We start from the raw sequence: 16940 nt of genomic DNA on the forward strand, positions 1-16940 counted from the left end.
CGATTTAATAGCATGAACCTCATCAACTTCATCGAATCCTACAACTGATTGTTTCCAGCACTTGTTGCGTTCAATTGGTACCCAAACACAGCACTACTTCCTGGTGTACTGATGAAAACCTATGTGCCCCGATTCCCAGAAATTGTTAGAACTGCTGATTTCAGCCGGATCTTGCCGGTTTCAGTATGCTTCATGCAGTCTAAAGATGGTCTGTTGGCCAACCGTGGCCATGCCGTATGAGGCTTGAGACTAGTTTCTCTCTAAATGTCTCTCTTTGTCTCTATTACAGTGGCGCCCTTTCCTGCCAGGACTCAAGTATGAGGTCATCGATTCCGCCTACATCTCCTTGTACACAGGTAACCCTCCCTCTCTTACAAACTCCACAAATTTTAAAACTAACCAGCACTGACTACCCATCGTACTGCCGCCACGCCATCATGGTTTGAGTGGCTTGATGACGTGACAGTTTGAACTTTAGTTTTTTATGTTATTCTCCGAGGTGCTTGATAAGTTTCGGTGTGAACTGTTTATGAAACAGACCGTGCCTCCGAGAGTTGTCAAGAAGGAAGAAAGTGGCTTTTTCAGGATCATTGAGATTGATGACAGTGACTCCTTCTGCCGGAGGCTGTTTCCAATCGCTGGTCTTTGTGCAGGGATTGGTAAAGTGTGTCCCATTGGGCTTGAAATGACTAGATGTGTTAGCCGCATTACACTTTAAAGTTGTTTTCCGTACCCTAAAGTTGTATGCGCAAAGACTTTTAATAGCATCCTACAGAGTTCGCTATAAAATTGATGAGTTTATTGGACGTAATTTACTTTCAACACTTTTTGGTGCCAGTGCCCTGAGGTGAAGCAAAATTGAAAATGTGCTTAGAGCTGTTGTGACATAAAGAGAGAAAGGACACAGGAAAAAGAACAAGGTTATAAAGACTCAGTTGGATCTTGCGGGCTCTCAAAGGGAGATCAGGCATGGAGCGCTAACATCCGTAGCTTGCATACTTTTGCCTTAGTGATGATGCTGACCTTCACGGATAGCCTTTTGGAAGTGTCTTCAGTACAAATGCCATCTTGTAACACGATGGAGCTTATCTGTTTTCAAGCATTTCACATTTGAGTTTACATTCAAGTTGGAAAGAAGAATTACAAATGAAATCTCCATAAAATGTAAATTGTTTCTTCTACTTTGCTGTCTAGTTAATGTCATTGCTTTCTAGAAGTATATTGCTTTTAAGTGTTCTCCTGAGAAAAAAAAGACCTGAATAATCTCACATCTATTCTTGAATTTGCTAAAACATCTCCCCAATGTCTCAAACTTTGCTCAGATTTGCCAATGTCTGCAATTAAAAGTCAGAGAACTCGGTATGAACTATTCATCCATTCTCCAAACCAGTGGTTCCCAACCACTTTCCTGGAGTACCCCAACTCTGCACATTTTGCATGTCTTGTTTATCTGACACACCCATTTCAGGTCTTGGATTTTCTGCTAATGAGCTTGAATCAGGAAGGAGACATGCAAAATGTGCAGTGCTGGGGGGAACTCAAGGAACGTGGTTGGGAACCACTGCTCCAAACCATTTGTCCTATGTACGGTGGTGATCAAAATGAGAGAACAACCTATAATTTCCTAAATTTCAAGGTTACTATTTGAAGTTATCCTAACAGGAGTAGAAGGGTAGAATACATTTATTGTATTCTGAAACAGTATAAAAAACTTCAATTAGATATTTGAAAAAGAACTCTGATCAAAATTAGAGAACACAGATACAGATATAAGTTATTGGTGTTAATCTGGCACCTGGTGCTAATTTTCTTAATTATATGACAAACCCTGTTTAACTGACAGCATTCCTCCAATTTTCACTGAGATTGCTAGATGGCAGGCTGCTTTGAGGTGACTGAAACTCTGCGACAGGAGGTTGTCCAGATGAAGGCCAAAGGGATGACCCTTTCAACCATTGCAAGAAAAGTTGGTCGTTCCAAATCTGTGATTTCTCGAATATTGCAGGTTTACAGTGACACTAATTCATTCAAGTCCCCCAAAATGGCTGGTTGTCCATGTAAGACAAATGCACAAGAAGACAGGATAATGTTGAGACACTCAATGGGGAATCGGTTGAGTAGCCCTAGAGTGCACCTTGGACGATGGGGCGGGGCGACACATTAAGGTGGGGTGACACGTGTCGCTCCGCCCATCCTCAATTTCATTGGTTTATAATACAGCAGAGCTTATTGGTGTAGACATTTGCACATGAGCATTCTTTTATATATGTTTTTATGAATGATCTACACTGTTTGGCTGTACTACAGAAATATTAAGTGCTAACAACAGCGATTTTAGTTAGAATCAATTAGCAAATGTATTTTTTTTTTTTAAATTTATGACGAATTAGTTAGATTAAGTTCCTATCAAATGCTTGGTGGCGGCATCTCCGAGTACTTCAGGCAGAACAGAGATGTGTAATATGAGCGGCTCACGAATTAAGTCTGCGGAACAAATTCTTAATTTGTGTCCATGATATAGTCCTACCTATGCTACAGATAGCCTCACCTATGAGAAATATTAATTATGTTTCTGTGTGATGAGCACAAATAGTGGTCCTCAATCTCAACAGGTGGGTTTGCACGTTAAATGAAGTCGAGATATTATTGCACTTTTCACTGTACACGAAGCAGATATAACTAAACATTGAGCAGTTTTAGCTGGGCGATGTTGATCAAAATGATCCACTGTTTGAGATTTAGCTGTTTTGTATAATGTATATTTATGTGTAGCCTATATTCTTTATTTTAGGATCGGTGGATGAGCAAAAACTAAGAATATTATGATAATTCACTGTAGTTCATCGGACAAACGATTCGGAACGGACAAATGGTTTTATTTTAAAGAACAACTGCGGTGACAAATAAGACAATAATACCAAATAGTCCATCAGCGTGAACTGGGGTTTTATGTGTGGATAATGGGAATAAAAACCTTGCTGAAACAATAAATATATATATATATATATATATATATATATATATATATATATATATATATACAGTATATATATATAATTGCTTATAGGCCTATTTTAAATGTTTTGTTTACTAAAACAGCTGTTATTAAATCTGACCTACAGCAAATATTATTATTAATGTGCTTTAGTGTTTATTTAAGCAATAAATGTAAATTTTCTCTGCAACATTTTTATTTATACTTTTATATATAGGCTATATGCACAAATTAAATTACTGGTTTTATGGCTCAATCCTTTAATAAGAACCAGGAATCACTGTACTATATTAGGCCTACTGATTTAAGATTTTTAGTAGTTATTATAGTCTTTAATAAATAAAAAAATATTAATCACAGAGAAGGTCTCTTTTACTCATTAAAAGTGCTCACGTATGTATTGCACAGATTTACAGCTCTGAGTGATTTAATATTCGATAGTTATGCAGGTCTATATGGGCACAATGATCGAGTGTTAATAACTGAATCTAAATTCATCCCGTACACAGATTATAACACGCACACACACAATGAGGGTGTTTGGATACATAAATAATTGGATTTTTAATATCTGATGTCACGGACACTTATTTACTATATGATAGGAACCTTTAAAAACTGTAAGAGAATCAATATAGGCTCAAATATTTTATTAAGATGTAAACAAGGAAACATTGAGCTTGCCATGAAAACATTTTATTAGCACTTTATAACCTACAAGTTTGTGACGCATTGAGCAACGTGGGCTATAACTCATCTCTTTAAACAACAACAAAAAAATGGTTGTGCTTTAAAACATAAATTCAGCCACTTATGTTCGTGTTTGTCCATCTCTAAAATACAGTAAATTATCATAATTTGCGTATAAAATCCCAACTTAGTGCTGATCCGCATCCTGCCGATCCTCAAGGAAATATGAATGAAGCGCTATTCAGCCTGAAGAACCCGGAGGTGCCGTCAAGAGTTTATTTGTAAACTTCTAACTTATAAATTTCTGACTAAAATTACCATGGTTACTAAACAGATAATAATTAAGATAGGCCTATGATTCCAGAGTTAGCACATAATATTTCTGTAATATGGCCAAATCAATTACAAAATCATACACAAAGGAATGTGAATGCTGGAGTCTACACCAATAAGATTTGCCGTGTTATAAACCAATGGAATTGGGGACCAATCGTCCAGATTGCACTCGAGTACTTGAATCGGTTCAGCACTGCAGCTGGAATTGCTTGCCAGTTCAGTGCTGAACAGTTTAAGGATCCGTCTCAGAATGTTTAAGAGAATTTGGACTGAAAGCCCACACTGCAGTGACCAAGCCTCTTTTCAGCAGAAAGAATAAACAGGCTAGACTCATCTTTACTGAGGAGCATGTCATGTGGAGAGAGGAGAACTCGTCCAAAGTTCACTTTAGTGAGTTAGCAAGTTTAATTTATTTGGGTCTGATGGGAAACATTTTGTTTGGCATCAAACTGAGTAAAAACTGAACTCCAAGTGCGTAAAGAAGTAAGTGAAAAGTGGAGGAGAAAGTATCATGGTTTGGGGGATGTTTTCTGCAGCAGGAGTTCGGACTTTTAAACAGCTACATGGCAGGGGGAATGCAAATATTTATCAGAACCTCTTTCAGCAACATGCGGTACCTTCCCTGCAAGCATCTCCTAATCAGCCTGCGATTTTCATGCAAGACAATGCCCCCGCCACACTGCAAAACAGGTAAAGCAGTTCCTTGAAGCTGAAAACACTGAAATAATGAAATGTCAGAGACCTGATCTAAACCTGACCTGAAAATCTCTGGAAAATCCTTGGCAACAAAGTTATTCCTAAGAAACCAACTACAGCTACCAAACTATGGAAGAGACTGGAAGAAGAATGGACCAAGATCACACCAGTGCAGTGTGAGAGACTAGTGATGTCCTGCGGCCGCAGATGTGCTAAAGCCATTCAAAGCAATGGCCTCTACAGTTCCTACTAATTTCTGACTGCTGTAACTCTCCAAAATCTTGTTGTAATCTTCTTTTGTGCTACAGCAGTTATTGTTCTCTAATTTTGATCACTGTTTTCCACAAAATAAAGGTTATTGTTGAATTGGCTTGGTTTTTGTCAAACATGTTAGTAGTACAGTGGTATACCTAGAGCTAATATTACTTCATTTTTTTAGCGATGAAGAATAACAATATTGTTCTCTAATTTTGTATCTCAGGCCAAAGGAATGGAAACGGATGGATGGCCAGTTCAATATGAACTAGTTTATCATAAAAGTAATTTAAGGCAAAGTTATCTGAGCTATGCTAGCAACAATACTCTAAACTTAAAACACAGTTGTCTCACGTTTTATTTATGCTTTGGAATCTTACAAGAAAGGAAGGATGCTTGAACGCTTGTGAGCTATAAAAGCCACCATCTGAGCAATAACATTTTCTCTTCAATGTTAAAACTTCCTATAAACTATTAATGCAACAGTTTCTTTTCTTTTTACTCATTTAGTTCTTCAGATACACTGCTGTTGGAAGTGAAGGGTTGTGGTGAATGTGTCTCTAGGCAACACGGCTGGTAAAAGCCATCAGTCCTCCTAAAAGAGTCAGAGTTATGCTTGAATGCCTTGTGCGAAAAATTGAGTTCTGACAAGGGCTTTCTTGCATCAAGTGTCAAATACTATGAAATGAATTCCCTTCAGAATTGTGATTGCATTGTACATTGTACAAGGCTTATTATATGCAACATAATGAAGAACCCCATTTGTATAGTTTGCAATGACAGCAGGGTTTGATATGATTAGGGGTAGACTGGGGTGATAACCAAAGGGTTGTAGGTGTAAGACACAGGAGACGTTTGATGCATGAAAAAGAACAATTAAATCATCCCGCAAAATATAGCATGCACTGGTTATTGTCAGTGCCACATTTGCATGTGTGAGAAATTTATATTTTGAACACCTTGTTATGCTGTGGTGTGCTAAAATAGCCCAGGGCCTGAATGGAAAGTTTTTGTTTAGTACATTAGTGGTATTGTAATATTAAATACTTGAGTGTGTTCCCTTTCGTTTTGGTTCTTGTTTGAGTTGAGCTGCTAGTATCTTTGACCTTCATGTGAACTCACTTTGAACGTGACACAGAGCTTAAGCACTTCACAGTGTTCGTCTCACACACATTAAAGTGCAGAGTGTGTGACAACAGCCACCTCTGCTCTCTCTTGGGTTTCAAGCACACATCAAAGCCTGTCTCATCTGCGTGGAGCCCGGTGGTCCTCGTCATTTGAAGGGTGGCACCTTCATTTGTCACCCAGACGTTCTGGTGTATCTGATGTGGAGTGATGCACATATTAGCAAGGCATTGACATTGAGCTTAAACAGACAGACCGTCTGCACATAGGCATAGGCAAATCTGTCAAAGGAGTCCTGAATGGTTGCCAAGGTGATTGTTGGGGTGTTCTCCAAGGGTGCTAGGATGTTGTTAAGCAGTTGCAAGGGGGTTCTGGGTTTTTACTAGGGCATGGTTAGGCAGTTGCTAGGGTGGTGGTAAGTTGTTGCTAGAGTGTTAGGGGTGGTTGCCTGGACGTTGCTAAATGATTGTTCAGGTGTTCTGGGTGGCTGCTATTAGAGATGTAACGGTATGAAAATTTCTTATCACGGTTATAGTGACCAAAATTATCACGTTTATCAGTATTATCACGGTATTGTTAAAATGTGCTGGAAATGTTCAAAAACTACTGACACATAAATCAGTAGATTTTAAATGATTTTAAACAGCAGTTTATAATAGTTTGTTCGAATAAAACTTTACTTTAAAAACACATGAGAGTGTTTGAAAGCCGCGTCTATCAGCGGATCCCTAATATATCTGCACATAGACGTATCCGCTGACTGACAGACGCCTGCTTTTAAATGCTCCCGTGTGCTTCTGTGTGAGTGCTCGGTGAAGAGCGTGAAGCGATGATTATTGCAGCCAATCACAGTCAAATCTGTTGAGCGCGTGAACACATTGGCCAATCAGCAGGTTTTAAGAATCGGCTCAAAGGCGCTCAAATGTTAGCGGAAAATGGATGTTTTTAAAATGTCATTACCGGCTGGTACCGAAGTCAGTACTTTTGACAACACTAGTTATGAGGGGTTTCTAAGGTGTTTTGGGTGGTTGCTAAAGCATTGTTCGCAAGTCAATAGGGAGTTTTCTGGGAGTTGCTAAACAGTTGCCAGGGTGTTCTTGGAAATTGTTTACTGGTCCAAGTCATAAAGCCCTCCCCTGATTCTTTATAATATTCTGATTTCTAGATATAACTTGGTCCCCTTCTTCAGTTTCATTAGAAATGCATTGTGTTTCTGATTCATGTTGCATTTTAAAGTCCTACTTGTGTAATACCTGTTCATAAACAATGGCTTCCCATCTCCACGAACAATTCTCCCTTCTTTGTGAAAGATGAGAGCAGTTTGAAGATGAACCATGTGGATCACATTCCTCAGACACTGGCCAGCCATGGGCCTGTCCCAGCAGAGACCCACACCCGCAGCCAACACGGCGCCGATATGCTGCAACCGGACCCCCGCGACACCTTCTTCAACAGTAAGCCTCTATCTGTCTGTTCAGGTCCACTTTCTAGTCCCTTTTTATTTGATTCTTCTAACTCTCTGTTGCTATTGGGTCCACTGAAATTGTTTTTCCTCATTTTGTGTTCCGGATTGACAAATAATGTTTGAAAGGAGAATTTGATAATCTGCTTCTGGTAATATTAAACCGTCTTTCTCACAATACTCTCCATAGTTCCCATGATTGACCCCTCTCATCTTGAAAATGTGTTGCCCGCCTGTCTCTACTCGCCAACATATGTGGTTAAAGACTTCCCTATCGCTCGCTATCAAGGCCTACAATTTGTGAGTCTAACAAACACATATTTCTGCACACATTTTGCCAAATAGTACAACAGAAAATGCCTTTTGTGTAACAATGCATTTGCACCTGTTGCCGTATTGACTTGCTGCTGCAGTGTACTAAAACTTCCTGTGTGATTACTGCCCCCTTTTGGATTACAAAAGTAATTGCAGGCATACAATAAAAGCCAATCAAAAGCACAAAAACAAAAGGTGAGAGCAATAATAAACAGGTACATTTACACAAATTTACATTCAATTTTCTGCATCAAATGAAGAAACAGACATTTTTTTTGACAAATCAGACTTCACAATGCTACATTTTAGAGAGAGAACAATTTTTTTCTATATCCTACAATGCGATGTGCTTGACATTAGCTTGAAGCAATAAAAGTCAGTTTCCTGAGATGAAAACTCTATACCACTTGCCTAAATAAAAAGCAATAAATATTTAAATGTTTATTGTTGCATACTTTCACATTATTTTTCAAAAGATTTGTAGGCAGCATGCAGTACAGTATATGCTAGACAACAGGCTTTTATCCAGTATTCACAGACATAATGATCAGTATTGAACTAATGACATTTCAAGTTAATTATCTGGGTTGTCATGTCTGGTATTTTGTCTGCAGGTCTATCTTTCTTTTGTCTATCCCAATGACTTTACCCGCCTCACCCACATGGAAAGAGAAAACAAGTGCTTCTATAGAGAGTCACCCATCTATTTGGAGAAGTAAGCTTGTATATAGATTGCAATGGCAATAAATATATTGAAATATATTATGAAATATAATGTGGACAGTAAGACCAGGGACATTTATCAATAAAGTATTTTTTTTTTCTTCAACTCATAGAAGACTTCTTGAAATTAAATGGTACTCTGAATCATTATGATCACTGAAACAGAGATGAATAAATACAGTTCTCTAAAACTCTGTATTTCTGTCTTTCATGGACTTGATCTTTTTCTCTCCATCTCTTTCTCTAACAGGTTTGGCTTCTATAAATACATGAAGATGGATGAGGAGGAAGATGACAGGCCATTCTTCTTCCCTAATCCTGATGGTGAGTTTTCATGTGTGTGATCAGTGATCCAGAAGAGGAATAACACTTCATTAGTGCATCGTTCCGTCACAAGCTGCTTTATTAGAACATGGCAGATATATTCATCAGGAGATAATGGCCTTGGGTTTGAGCCAGAAAAGAAATGAATTGCTGGAGTTGTGTTTATTTTCAAAGGGTTAAGGCCTGGTTACAACAACATGAAAATTGCTGACGAAAGGTGTTTTCATAAGACGAACTACACGTTGTTTTGGAATCAACATTCTAAACTATAAAATCCTGATAACATCCTAAACTATAAGATAACTGTAAAAACTATGATTTAAACAGCTTTACAGTTCAAATAGTGCAAGTTTTGATAAAAACAACAAGTCTGAACAAGAACGGAAGACTGGCTGAATAAAAATACAAATTCACTCTCCAGTAGGTGGCGCTTACGGAAAGCAGAAATACACTAGCTACGATAGTTACCTTGTACAAAAAGCAGCATTGCACTTATAAACATGATTTCATAAAACGTAACCCAGAGATAAGATGAAAAGAAAATGCCATAAAAACTTTTTCCGAAGACTATCAGTTCCTTTAAGATGTACATTCATATACCCATATAAACTCCTCTGATTTGTACAAATCACGTAAATGGCCTATTTTGGCGTCAGAATGGTGTGTTTTGCCAAAAGGCAACAAGTTTGCAGTTGTGGTATATTTCACAATGCCAATTGCTGGGTCTCTCAAACATATTGCAATTCCTAGGTGCCACTTGTAGAAGTTTCATACTACAGCTTTAAAGTCTTGTTAAAGTCTTAGTATGAATAGGCCTGTAAGTTGCAAATTGCCGAAAATTATTTTTCTAGGTCTCTTTGTGAACTTGGCCTCAAGTGGTGGAGTAACACTCATATGGTGCTTTTCTACTGCATGGTATGGCACGGTACGGTTCACTTTTGGGGGTTTTTCCACTGGGTACAGTACCTGATACCTGGTACTTTTTTTGAAAATCGTCACTGTGAACTTGTGACAGGAGACACAACAGACCTGCTAGATTTAAATCAGCACAGCCAGTGAAGAATCGAACGCAACCGTTGAGCGCACCTTTTTTAACAACCAAAAAATTTTTCGTTGTCTGTTGAGGAAGTACAGACGTTCCTCTCATTTATAGCCAAGGAGCGGATCCAGCGAGAGCTTGATGAAACGACGCGGAATTTAAAAGTTTTTCAGGAGTCACGGCAGTAGAGGCGGCGCAACTATAACGACATGTAAAACTCTAAAGCGGTACTAAACTGCAGTGGAAACGCAAACCGTACTGAGCCGTGTCGTACCACACAGTGCAAAAGTGCCAATAGTGTTTGGTTTGTTTTGCTTTAGATTTTCTTGAAGAAGAAGAGGGGGCGGATCCAGAGGATGAAGCACAAGTTGTTGGCACCCAGTCAGCAAAGAAGACTGTCCAACCTAGCCAATCAAGTCACACCTCAAACCCCTCTTATAAACCTGATCCCACAATGTTGGAGAAAAAAGAGGTAGAGTCGGACAACCCAGCTTTTAGGAGAGAGCAAAGACGCTTTTTCACGAGAGCAAGGCAGGTGGTTGGGTCTCAACCTCAAGAGACGGAACCTCAAGACACTCTGAACCATCAGGCTAAGGTAGGGTTGCCAAAAAGTGAGAGTGTGGTGCGAGGTCGTTCTCTCACTTGGGTTCAAAGAGACCGCCGAGACCTCAGAGAGGGTTGGTCAGAAGATCATTCACCGAAAATAAGCAGATCAGCTTTACTTTTCCCGCCAAAATCCTCATTGGTGGCCCTCAACAGTCGAGCCAAGCAAATCCTCAGCGGTCCTGCCCACACCGTTCCTTCCCCAGGTAACAACCACGCTCATGACAACAGCCACAATCCTGGAACCAACAAGGAACGCAAGAAGGAGGACAACAAAATCTACGTCACAAGACCTCGCCCTGCTAAGGACAAGCAAAGTCTCATTTCACGCCAACCCAGAGAGGTCTTCCCTGGCGTTTTCCTGTACCAGAATGGCAAAACCACAAAGCTGGTGAACCTCAGTGCCAAACCAAAGCTCAGCAAAGGAGCTTTGCGTGCATCCCAGTTATTTGCACGGTCTCCTCTGCAAGAGAACAAGGTCTTTCCAGCAAGCCCCAACTTCAGCAAGCCAGCTGAAAATCCCATGCCCCCAAACAGAGCAGCAATCCCAAGCCGCTTTGAGAGAAGGATACGAGGCGTCTGGGAAAAACACCAGCATCCCTTGAGGCCCATCACAACCGCTCGACCCCCTCCTGTGCCCACCCGTCCGTCCGCTAACTCCTCTGAGAACGTGCTTCCGACTGGGCCTCTCCGTGTCACTTCCTACTTGCACACCTCTGAGATTACTGAGTCCCAACAGCACCGGCCGGACATGGACCCAGAACCAGAGGAGGAAGGAGGCCTTTCGGAGTATAGCTATGAGGATGTGGAGCCTCGTCCTGGGTGGGTGGAGGAGGCCATTAATTGGCAGAGGACGTTTTCCGTTAATAGCATGGACTTTGAGACATTGCGCTCTGACTGGAATGATCTTCGGTGCAACGTATCTGGAAACCTGCAGCTATCTGAGAGCGAAGTGGTGGACGTTCTTGCGCAGTACATGGAGAAACTCAACGAACGTAATGGAGGGTGAGGCTGATATAGAAAACAATATTTTAATTTCCAATATATCGGTAAAATCAGTATTTACCATTTATATATTTGTATTTATATATGTATTTATATATAAAATAATTTTTCTGCTGTGTAACTCTAGTCATTTGGTGATACAGAGACATTTAATTCACAGTATATCGGTAAATATCGGTTTTCACACATTGTGTTTTGCAATCTTTTTTTTAAACTCATTGTTACATTCCTTTGAGGTTTCTTTTTCCTGTCTGTCTAGTTAGCGATACAGAGAATTACAATAATTACTGGAAAGTGGACACCTTACATTTTATGTATTTATTTTACACATTTAATTGGAAAATATAAGTAAAATGTCAGTAGTCACGGTGTGTATTTACATTACATTTTTTTTGTTTTTCATTTATTGTTACAGTTTTTTTTCCTTACTGAACACCTATTTGGCAATACAGAAAATTATCATAATTACTCTTATAACTAAATTCATACACATTTCACTTGCAATATGTTTCTTTTTTGTTGTTGTTCTACTGAAATAATGTCTGAAAAACTGTAAAATAATTTAATTTGCAAAATATGTGTAAAATATTTGTTTTCAGTTTATTTTTCCTCTCTCCAACTGCACAGCTATTTAGCAATAAAGATAATTACTGTAATTATTGTTGAAAATGGGCACCTTACCATTCATATACATTTAAAATTGCACCGGTGTGCATTTTCAACTAATCACACAACCACTCACTCCACCATGTAATCTTTTTTTTCCCTCCCTCTTTCTCAGGATTTACACTCTCCTCCGCATTATAAATGTAGAAAAGCGGCGTGACTCTGCACGCGGTAACCGCTACCTAATAGAGCTGGAGCTAATGGAGAGAGGCCGTAAAGTTGTCCGTCTATCTGAGTACATCTACATGCTGTTGCACCGAGGCCGGGTAGAAGACAGTCTGGAGAATATGGAAGGGGTCACAGCATCATCCCCCTCTTCCCCTGTCGCCAGCCCACCTGCTCCACCCTCCCGCACACCTACCCATGGGGCCCACGGCACCCCGCAGTGGGGCACAGTATATGCCAAACCCCTGCTGTGCCAGCCAGTGATGCTGCAGTGGAAAAAGAATGTCATGGTGCATTTTGTGGTACCAGGTAAGTAATAAATGTAATCTATTTTTGTGAAACTATGTACCCAGATGGCACACTTTCCTGCACAGTTTAGCTCTAACCAGTGTAGCCAAGTTGGGCGAATTTTACCTGGGGGACCCCGCCAAAAAAACATGTATTTTACCCCCCAGAATGCGATTTTTATTAGCTTGTTCAGGTGTGTTTAATTAGGTTTGGAGCTAAACTCTTCAGGAAAGTGGACCTTGTGGGTCAGAGTTTAGAATCCCAGATGTAACTTAAATATATCGCCAAAAATCCTGTGCTTGTGCTGTCTTTGTTTAAATGCCACCTTGTTTGAGATTTTTTTATGTCACGCATTGATATTCATAAATTTTCAAGTGCAACTTAAGTGTGTAAATACCTCTTGGGGCCACTATATTCAAATTCAAATTAAACTGGGGAGCTGGTTTGTTTTTCACTTTTTTCAATTTATTTTTGTGTAGCAAAGAATTCGAAAGGTTTTACATGGTATTTTACTTTTGATTGGCAGATATGTGATGAAAAAGTGTCCCTTGCCTGATCAGAAATTCCATTCGTGTATGTGGAATCTGTCACAACCCATTGCCTTAGCAGTACAATACATTGCAGTTTGGATTTGTTTAGTAGAAACTCAAACTACAGGCAACCAGTTTACATAACACTCACTCATAGAAGAAGAAGAAGAAAAAAAAGGTTGGTTTAATAGAACTTTATTAAAGGAATAGTTCACCCAAAAATTTTAATTTTGCTGAACATGTCCTCACCCTCAGTCTATCCAAGATGTAGATGAGTTTGATGAGTAATTTATGTTTAAAATAAATTACATTTTATATAACAGCAGAATCATATATTTTTGCTTTGTCTAAAGTATATTAATAAAAAGTCTATATAATATAAATAAAAATTCAAGTTGCATGTTTTTTGCAAGTTATGCCCAAGTAATTTTTCTGCTATGCAAATAAAAAAGCAAATCTTTGTTTTGATGTAGCTGATGTATGAATATTATGTAGTATTATTATAATGTATTTGTTGATTTGTTTCCTACAGTGAAGAATCAGGCGCGTTGGGTTCAGCAGTTCATCTCAGACATGGAGTTCCTGCACCGTGAAACCAAGGACAACAATTTCAACATCATCATCGTGGACTTCCAGAGTGAAGACATGGACGTGGAACAGGCTCTCAGAGAAAGCTCCGTTCCACGGTACGCCAACACACGCTTACATGCCACTTTGTTATTATATTCATTATATAGAAACTTGCAAATGAAGGTAGTTGACATGCTAAACCTCTTCAAAAACTATTTTAAACAGCAATTTAATTGAGAGACTAAATGTAATATATATATATATATATATATATATATATATATATATTATATATAATTTTTATGACTCACTGGAGCAGAATTTAAAATGAACTAGTTGGTGAGGTGAGAAGTACTGGACCCAAGATACTTATTTTTTTTTTGTTAAAAACATTTAAATGTTAAATTAATACACACTTGTATATTCGATATTCTGTTATCTAATATGCCAATATATACTCATATATTACGTTATAAAGTAATTTAAGTTAATGTTTAATTTAAGTAATATTATGTGTGAATTAAAAAATAATATATATATATATATGTATGTATGTGTGTGTGTATGTGTATATATATATATATATATATATATATAATAAGGTCTAATGGTAATGGAAGCATTATGCATCTACTTTCACTTTACATAAACATACACATATATTTAAATATGTAAAATGAATATACACATATTTAGTATATTACATGTTCTGTTAAAGTTATATATATATATAAGTGCTGTCAAACGATTAATCGCGATTAATCGCATCCTAAATAAAGTTTGGTCACACTTTATATTAGGTGGCCTTAACTACTATGTACTTACATCAAAAAATAAGTACAATGTACTTATTGTGTTCATACTGTGTTGCAAAACACTTTTTCTGCTATTGAGGTGGGATACGGGTAAGGTTAGGGACAGGTTTGGTGGTATATGGGTAGGTTTAAGGGTGGGTTAAGGTGCAAGGGATGGGACAACAGTGTAATTATAAATGTAATTACAGAAATTAATTACAGATGTAATTACATATAGGTATTTAAAAAATATAAGTACAATGTAAAAACATGTATGTACACAATAAGTGCATTGTACCAAATTATTAATTTAAATGTAAGTACATAGTAGTTAAGGCCACCTAATATAAAGCGGGACCAAAGGTTTTTGTTTACATAATATATGTGTGTGTACTGTGTATATTTATTATGTATATATACATACACTCACATACAGCATATATTTGGGAAATTTTTACATGCATATACATTTATATATTTATATTCTTATATTTTAAATTATACATAAATATATTTAATATATAAGCATAACGTTTTTTCTTAAATAAATATAATTGTTTGACAGCAATTGTTTGACTTAATTAAGATCAAATTTTATATTGATTATTAAAAATATAATATGTTAATTGTATATATATATATATATATATATATATATATATATATATATTTAAATATTTAATATATGTTAATAGACTATTTATAGTTAATAGAACTAATTATATACTCAGATGGATACTTGTGTATTTAGCATATAAACAGAGGCGTATTACTATTGTCTTTTTATTTTTCTGGACTCTTTTGTACACAGATATGAGTATCTGAGGAGGGAAGGAAACTTTGAACGCTCTGCCGGGTTACAGATCGGTGTGGACACCATAGAGGTAATCATACACTCACAGCTTTAAGATTTCAAATCAGATTTATTATAATTCCAATATAAGACATTGTAGATGTTCAGACATTCTCAGTAACGTTTCATATCTGTGATAAAGTGCATAACGGTACACAAATTGTTCCTGTTGCTCAACTGGCGGATCTAGGAATGCCAAGGTCATGGGTTCGATTCCCAGAAATCAAGAAATCAAATCAATGTTACCAAGTATTTAGAAAATACCGTGTAAACAAATGTAGCTTTAGTCCCCAAACTACCAGTTTTTGTTGTTGTTTTAACTTAAATTTACAGTCAATTGGCAAAAGATGTATCTTTCATGAAATCAAAAATGAGTCTGAAAAGCACATAAATGTTTTTAAAATTAGTTGTTCACACTTGTGGTAATTCCAGCATGACGCAGCATTATGTCACAGTTTCCCCATGCAGCAATTAAACCTGTAAGCTCAAGACAAGTGTGATTATCAGTGATTCACTGTTTGCAGAGACAACGGTTTCTAGGAATCCTCCTCATGTTAATGAGTGTATAAATGTGGCTGGTGAATCACAGCTGTTGCTATAATGTAACTTAGAAAACAAAGATGATGAGCAGGATGCGTTTAATCAGTCGTGTAGTTCAGTAATGCAGCAGTGTGGGCTGATTTTTGCCGATGTGTGTTTGCAGGACAGTCACAGTATCGTGTTTCTGTGTGACCTGCACATTCACTTCCCTCTGAACATCCTGGAGAACATCAGGAAACACTGTGTGGAGGGCAAACTGGCCTTCGCTCCGATAGTCATGAGACTGGGCTGTGGCAGCTCACCGCAGGAGCCTGACGGTATGACACATCTCACACACACTCAAACACAGCCGCTGTCACACTGGACTTCATCAAACCAAAGGCTCTGTGTCTGTAGGTTACTGGGAGGTGAACGGCTTCGGCCTGTTTGGGATCTACAAATCAGATTTTGACAAGATTGGTGGGATGAACACGGAGGAGTTTAAGGACCGCTGGGGAGGAGAAGACTGGGAACTACTGGACAGGTAGAAGCGCTTTACAGGAAACAAGTTTATTTTATAGTATTCAGTTATTTTTGCAATACAATTTAAGATGTTATTATTATTATTATTATTATCAGGAATTATTATTATAAAGGTATTAGTTATTTATGATCATTTATAAACTTTGTTTTTGTTAGTACTATTATTAATAGTAATTATCATAATATATATAATATAATAATAATAATAAACATATAATAATATGTTAAATATCATGTAATTGATAATATCATTATTAAAATATGATATTGAAATATTATTTTGTTGTTAATAATAATGACAACAACAATTATTATTATTATTATTATTATTATTATTATCATCATCACCTCAGTTATTTATGATAACTTTTGACAGTGATTATTGTTAGTGTTATTATTATTATTATTATTATTATTAATAATAATATGTTAAATATTATGTTA

The 16940-nt window shown here is 37.5% G+C and overlaps 1 protein-coding gene across 7 annotated transcripts in view; it reads left to right on the top strand.

Annotated features, from left to right (window-relative positions):
* b4galnt4a (beta-1,4-N-acetyl-galactosaminyl transferase 4a) overlaps positions 1 to 16940 on the top strand; it is a 181130-nt gene that overhangs the window by 161276 nt on the left and 2914 nt on the right. For all 7 annotated transcript variants that reach the window (XM_058767441.1, XM_058767447.1, XM_058767442.1 and 4 more), the window contains 11 exons: positions 290 to 356; positions 7408 to 7551; positions 7750 to 7859; positions 8489 to 8589; positions 8848 to 8921; positions 10281 to 11568; positions 12350 to 12708; positions 13750 to 13903; positions 15393 to 15465; positions 16138 to 16291; positions 16371 to 16497. In XM_058767441.1, the coding sequence (XP_058623424.1) occupies positions 290 to 356; positions 7408 to 7551; positions 7750 to 7859; positions 8489 to 8589; positions 8848 to 8921; positions 10281 to 11568; positions 12350 to 12708; positions 13750 to 13903; positions 15393 to 15465; positions 16138 to 16291; positions 16371 to 16497 (2651 nt within the window). The remainder of the gene's footprint in view (positions 1 to 289; positions 357 to 7407; positions 7552 to 7749; positions 7860 to 8488; positions 8590 to 8847; positions 8922 to 10280; positions 11569 to 12349; positions 12709 to 13749; positions 13904 to 15392; positions 15466 to 16137; positions 16292 to 16370; positions 16498 to 16940) is intronic.

This window comes from Onychostoma macrolepis, chromosome 25, assembly GCF_012432095.1.
Source record: "Onychostoma macrolepis isolate SWU-2019 chromosome 25, ASM1243209v1, whole genome shotgun sequence".
Taxonomy (NCBI): domain Eukaryota; kingdom Metazoa; phylum Chordata; class Actinopteri; order Cypriniformes; family Cyprinidae; genus Onychostoma; species Onychostoma macrolepis.